The sequence below is a fragment of the Lolium perenne genome, chromosome 6 (assembly GCF_019359855.2).
Source record: "Lolium perenne isolate Kyuss_39 chromosome 6, Kyuss_2.0, whole genome shotgun sequence".
NCBI classification, from domain to species: domain Eukaryota; kingdom Viridiplantae; phylum Streptophyta; class Magnoliopsida; order Poales; family Poaceae; genus Lolium; species Lolium perenne.
In genome coordinates, this window is record NC_067249.2 from 126,801,582 (window position 1) to 126,808,479 (window position 6,898).

The 6,898-nt window shown below is 41.5% G+C and overlaps 1 protein-coding gene across 1 annotated transcript; it reads left to right on the plus strand.

The window, feature by feature from the left end:
* The first annotated feature begins 1,217 nt into the window (after positions 1-1,217).
* On the plus strand, positions 1,218-6,533 carry LOC127334598 (mitochondrial fission protein ELM1). The gene is made up of 10 exons (XM_051361098.2): positions 1,218-1,653; positions 1,755-1,987; positions 2,689-2,785; positions 2,921-3,070; positions 3,149-3,275; positions 4,860-4,972; positions 5,053-5,116; positions 5,206-5,299; positions 5,389-5,497; positions 6,039-6,533. Exons 1-10 carry the CDS (start codon positions 1,471-1,473, stop codon positions 6,135-6,137), a joined length of 1,269 nt encoding a protein of 422 aa, XP_051217058.1. The 5' UTR covers positions 1,218-1,470; the 3' UTR covers positions 6,138-6,533.
* The last annotated feature ends 365 nt before the right edge of the window (positions 6,534-6,898 follow it).

Genomic DNA, 6,898 nt, shown 5'->3' on the forward strand with positions numbered 1-6,898 from the left:
TGGGAAAGACAACTCCGGTTGTCGCGAGTTCCTTGCTGAGTATCTCCTCGAAACTCCTGCAACAAGATATCCCCACCACCCAGATTGAGGATTAGGAGAAATCCCCTTACCTTTGATGGTCCCATCTCCATGATAGCCAAACATCAGAGGCACGGTGACCAAATCCTGCAGATTTAGGAGCCACCGAGCATTATTGAAGGGGAGGCAGAGATCATGTCGACGGCCACCTTCGGCTCCGACTAGTGGAGCTCCGTAGCCGACCACCAGACCACCAAAGGCAACTCTCCATAACCGACAGTTCTCTCCGTGACGACATGAAATATACCACTGTTGTTGTACAGAGAAGGCATGCATGAACCCTACTCCATCTCTACGTCCTCCAGCGCGGACATCAGCGGTGAGAAGGAGCGGATCTGGCCGGCTGCAACTGATTCTCAAGATAAAAGTTATGTGCACATGGACCAGATAGATGGTATTCACAAGAACGCGTTTTTTTCATGTCAAATATAAAGGATAACCGTATAATATTCGTTTTTATGATCCCATTTATACCATACTTGGAAAATAGTATATGAAGAAACGAATATGTATGTTTTCAATACTTTGGAGTCCAATTTGGTTAGAAAGTTATTCGAAAATGTTCGAGTTTCTCTGGTTTAACCTACCAGTTTTGAATCTAGTAGCAACATCGCAACACCATAAATCGAGTTTTTCTTTTCTTGTGCACGGTTTAAATGAAAAAGTAGCATCCTATGAACATTGTTTTGTATTTGCGCCCAACCGTCAGCAAGTTCACCATTGGGAGTGATGAACCACACCCACATCTCACAAAAATCTCTCCGAATAAAAAAATTCTAGTGTATTGAACATGTTGTAAACATCTACTCCCTTTGTCCGGATTTAATGAACACGAGTGGATGTCGTTTCCGGCTAGCATCGGTCAGAAACATAAAGATCAGATCGCGTCGATTAAAAACGTCCAAAGTCCAAAGGTAGTATATGCTTGTGTGGTACACAATACATGGTCTAGCCACATGTCTGCAAAATATCGCCTCTTCTTCAAAATACATTTTCTAGTCAAGCTTTATAAAGTTCTAACGAATATAGAAAGATGACATCTGCGATACCATATGTGAATATGTATTTTAATGGCAATTCTAAGAAAATGTCTTTCTCCCACAGTTTTTTTTTTTTTTTTTGAGCTGCTTTCTCCCACAGTTGGCAGTTCATCCAGAGAGAATGCCCGAGTCTGAAACCGGAGAATTCCAGGAAAACACGTAACCGCTGCTGCTCCGTCCAGTTCCAGTTCGTCACCAACCACCAAACCCCGAAACCCCAATCCTCCAGCAACGAACCCTCTCCCGCGAATCCTCGTCTCCCAAGCCTGCAATTCATCCCCACCCAAATCCAACTGCAGATCCTCTCCTATCCTAACCATACCACAGGAGGTTGGTCGCAAACCCTAGCCCCATGAAGCCGATCCGGCTCCCCGAGCCCCCCGGCACCGGAATGGAGACCCCGGAGATCTTCACCGGCGGCGCCGCCAACGTCGTCCGCCGCGCCGTCGCCATCGCCACCGGCTCCCCCAGCGCCGACAGCCAGTGCCTCGGCCTCGTCCGCGCCCTTGGCCTCGCGGACAACCTCACCCTCTACGTCAGTAACCCCCACCCCCCACCCCTCTCTTCCATTTCGATTGCCCGTCCCAGGCGTCAGCTGGTCGCGAATTTACCTTTTGCCTCGGGCTTGGCTTGCAGCGCGTCACGAGGCCCAGCGGCGGGATCAACGAGTGGCTGCACTTCCTCCCAATTTCCATGCACAAGCTAATCGACCAACTGCTCAGGCAGCTCTTTCGCAACACCAGGTTTGCGCTGGTGGTTCAGGGGAGGAAGCCGTACCGCGTCCCCAATGGCGGATATGTAGGGCTGTCTTCTGTTCTGGAGGTGGATACCAAGAGGATCGTCGCCACAGCTCGCGATACATTCGACAAGTAACCACTTATTTCCTCTTTATGCCTTCAATCTCTCCTTTTATATCTATGGAATAGCATGTGTTGGGGTTTTTTCTATTCCAATGTCCATGTTGAATCATTATAATGGTTTATAGTCCATGAGTTTAAAGTGGGTTTTGCTATGATGACTATTTAGAAGTTACAGCTTGTATGAACTCCAGCAAAGTCACCTGATTTGCTTGTGTTCTGGTGTCTGTTTGGTGTAACTGTTTCTTTTTTTTACATTGTCAGCCTTTGGAGCCGCTTACATGTTGTCAATGTATTGGTACCATTCATGTTACATATGGAATGCCCACATTTTGTTTCGTATTTTCTAATCATATAATTGTGTGCAATGTGGTTTAAGTAGGAAACACTGGGACCTTATGTTCTGACACTGACTTGTAATATTATTCATGTGTCGGTTGATTTTTATTGTCACAAATCAAAACTAGGGAGTTGAATATTTTGTATAGGATACCTTTTATGCATTGTTGTGGCTGTAAGGTTCAGCCTTGTGCCAGTGGCAAACTATGAGCTCGATAGAAATCCTATCAATTTTTGCTCAACTGTAATTGCTGTACTGTGGCTTCCTGGTTGTATTTTCAGGTTTTGTTTTAAGTTCTCAAGGTAGCCCAGTTTGTTTCTAAAACAGTGTTAAGCTATTAACATGACTCATTGACGATTTACTCTTGTTTCAGGGAAGGCCCAACATTAGTTGTTGCCTGTGGATGGGACACCATATCATATTCAAGTTCAATTAGGCATTTGGCTTCAGATAACGTGTTTGTCATTCAGGTGGTATCCTAAACTAATTTTCTTTGTCTCACTATTATTATCATCATCATCTTTAAATATCATAGAACAAGAAATAAACCAACTGCTTGTCATACAAATCTTAATCTAATTACGATAGTGTTCTTTGAATTTCAGATACAGCATCCCAGGTCTCGCCTTGATAGGTTTGATTTGGTGGTCACTCCTCGTCATGATTACTATGCTTTAACTGCGAATGGGCAGCAAGAAGTTCCACGCCTGTTCCGGAGATGGATTACTCCACAAGAACCCCCTGGGAGGAATGTGGTATGTGTTTCTCATATTACTCATAAATGGAAAATCACGTGCTGTTTGGCATTTTAATTCTGGGCTTTGGAAGTTCAGGTGCTTACTGTCGGTGCACTACACCAAGCTGATTCTGCTGCACTGCGTCTTGCTGCTATAGCCTGGCATGATGAACTTGCCCCGTTACCGAAGCCATTGCTAATTGTCAACATCGGAGGACCCACGAGTAATTCTCTCTCCTTCTCTCTCTTGCTATCTTTCATATTGCACATGCCATTTTATGTGTGTTTGCATATGCTAGCTTGTTTTAACTCAGAGACCAAGTAAATCTAGACAAACTTCAAAGGCTGCATTCTAATTGTTACCCAGGGAAAATCCCATGTTGAGGACATACACACGAAAAGAAGCAAGGATATCTTGACACAATATTTTAGTTTACTTATTGATATGATTATGCTCTTTTTTCTCAATGTGATATACTGTTGGCTATGGCCAGTCAAGTGCATATTAAGTAGCTGGAGTACTTTTCTCCATTTTGAGCATCTCATGTTTGCTGCACTTGCTTTATTGTCTGGTTATCCCTAAGGATATTAGATTTCTGGTAAATTGTAGAAAAGGAAAAGTGTGTTACCAGTAGCTTTCGCCTTAAGAAAATTGTGGGATTGTTTTTGTTGATAACGGGTGCGACAAAGATACCTTACCTTCATCTAAACCAAAGCAAAATTTTCGTTGCTTACATTTTCGTTCCGCACCAGGTTTTTCTTTCTTTCTTGGAGCTCCAGGATTAATGTGGTATTGATTTGTTGATTTGGGTATATCACTTTACCATGTTATCCTGGATTGTATTTCATAAAATTATAAAGGCCAGATCCAAATTCAGGTAGCTGCGTACTTCCATTGCTACATGTATAATAGTGCTGCAACTTCCAACGTTCAGTTAGATAAGAAGTTATTATGCGTGCTTACAAGTTGGCTGGACAACGCGTTGGATAAAAATGAAAACCACACCTTTGACATTGCTTTAAAAATATTTATTTGTTGATTCTGATATACCGTTATACCATGCTATCCTGGATTTTAGTTCATAAAATATTAGTATTAGATCTAAGAAGTTCTCCTACTCACATATGTTCATAGCAACATGCATAATGTAGCATAACATTTATTTTGATAACGTGTTAATTTGTGTGACTTGACATCATTGCCTAGGTTAATATGAGGATCACACCGTTGTTATACCATGCTATCCTGGATTTCTGTTCATAAAATATTAGTATTAGATCTAAGAAGTTCGCCTAGTCACATACGTTCATAGCAACATGCATAATGTAGCACAACATTTATTTTGATAACGTGTTAATTTGTGTGCTTACAAGTTACGACTTGACATCATAGCCTAGGTTAATATGAGAACCACCGTTGTCATTGCTTTTAAAATTTTGTGTAAATCGGTTGCTGCCAGAAGCAATGTGGGCTATTGTTGTGGTGCACAACTCTACCCCTCACATCGTAAAGTGAACTTATGCATCAAATAAATTCATGGTTGATAAGCCGCGGGTGGGGGTGGGCTTGTAAATCAGATATGGTTACACAACCACGTCTCTTTTCTTTCTTGACGTCTTGTAAGCAATATTATGAACTACTCTATCTGAGACGAATTTTTCCCTCTCTAACTTGTGGAGTGGTACTAGCGTGCATGCTGTCCTTTAAACATATGGTCTTCTCTGTTTATAGTTTTTGTATGGGGTGAATGACTGATTTTCATGCTCAGATCCAAGGCAATCTAATTTTTATGTTTTTTAATGCTCAGGTAATTGTAAATATGGTGTTGACCTTGCTAGGCAGCTCATAACTTCACTGGATAATGTGCTAGACAGCTGTGGGAGTGTCAGAATTTCATTCTCTAGGAGAACACCAAAAAAGGTATAGATTGTTTGGTAATCTGGTTGTTTGTTACAATAAGATAGTGAATTTGACAGTTATTTTTAATTGTCTGCTGGCAGATCTCTGATATTATATTTAAAGAGTTTGCTGAACATCCTAAGGTCTATATTTGGGACGGGGAAGGTAAATTCTGAAAATTAGTACCTATATGTTTCAGCTTTTATGTTCTTAGCAAGTTATTCAACTTGTTATGATCCATTTTATCTGTGCAGAACCTAACCCACACCTGGGCCATCTTGCGTGGGCTGATGCTTTTGTCGTAACAGCAGACTCAATAAGTATGCTAAGTGAGGCCTGCAGCACAGGGTAAGCTGTTTTTTCTATCTGCATGGCTTCTGGCAAATAGAACCTCCTTTACAAGGTTGCATGACTAGCTTCCAATCACATTCTAACAGGAAGCCTGTTTATGTTATTGGGACCGAGCATTGCAAATGGAAGTTTTCTGCTTTCCACAAGAATCTACGGGAAAAAGGGGTTGTCCGCCCTTTCACTGGATTGGAAGATGTAAGTCTGCCAGCTCTGTTAAGTTAAAAATGGCACATCTACTTGATAAAGCATATCCTGTCTCAGCACATTTGTTTCTTTAATGAACATGGTTATAGTACTAAACATTGAACTTTTTGATACAAAATCCTGGACCTTTTTGCCTGAGCTTCATTTAAACAGTTAGGATAACGCACTCGAGCAGATGTTTTTTTGCTTGTTCCTGTTATCAATTAGAGTTCCAGCAGCGATTACTATAGCTGTGGCTGTGTAATTTACCTTTGGGTTATGACAAGGCTCAAACAATAATACGTAATAACTATGTGATCTGCATGAATTCTGTTAGATGGTTATTGCAAGTTCTTGCCCCACATGATGGTATTATATGATTCATATCATATCGCATATCTTGTCCCACAATGCGTAAGATTTTTGCAGACATACTGGTAGAATTATAAAAGCCGTAAAATGATGTGTTCTATTGAAAGTTGCTACATATAGCTGGAAGTCTTTTCATACGTATGTACATGCACTGCTTATCAACTATCTTTTTTGCTTGTAGATTTCAAATAGCTGGAGCTACCCTCCCTTAAATGATGCTATTGAAGTAGCTACACGTGTTCGGGAGGTGATTGCAGAACGAGGCTGGACAGTGGGATAATAATGATCATACTTAGGATAGGTGTGTATTATTCTGTGCCAACTTCTCTTCTGAGCTCATGCAGTAAATTATATAGTTTGATTAACAGAGTCACGTGGATTTGAGGATGAATAATCATATAGGGATAGCCATGGAATGGCTTGTACACAAGCTGAGAGTTTTTGTGGTACTCTCTACCCCAATTTTTGAGCGATTGCACAGTTCCCAGGAAATGTATTCATTTTGGCACCGTCTTGCCTCTTCATGTACTTGTAAAGCTGATGGAAAGAAACCAACAGAACTGGAAGTGAAACTTCAGTCTGCTCTAGGCTTATGGCCTACTCTTGTTGTGTTCTTCAAGTCATTGATCCCCTTGCTACAAAACATCATTTTTGTATAAATCGAGGCGTTCTGTGATTGAGCTGTGCATGACTTCTGCTGCTGTTTATATGGTGTGCGTAATATTCTGGGTGCCTGTTGCACTGGAGTGCTGTTGCAGAACGGAACAGCAGCAGCGCTTCGTGTTTGTGCTGATGTAGACACATGCTTGCAGCTTATTTTTATTGCTTCATGGTCTGTAACTCTATGAATGCTGGTTTGTGTCCTTGTAATATCAAGATGATGGTTTGTTCTCATCTGTGAAAGCATCATTCGATTGAAATAACATAACGATGAGATCACAGGCTAAACTGTGTTGTGCTAGGGTTTAGGATTTGTTCTCTCCTGAAGGGCCAGACATGGAGAGGGACCGAGAACATACGCGGTATGGCGCTTGCTAATTA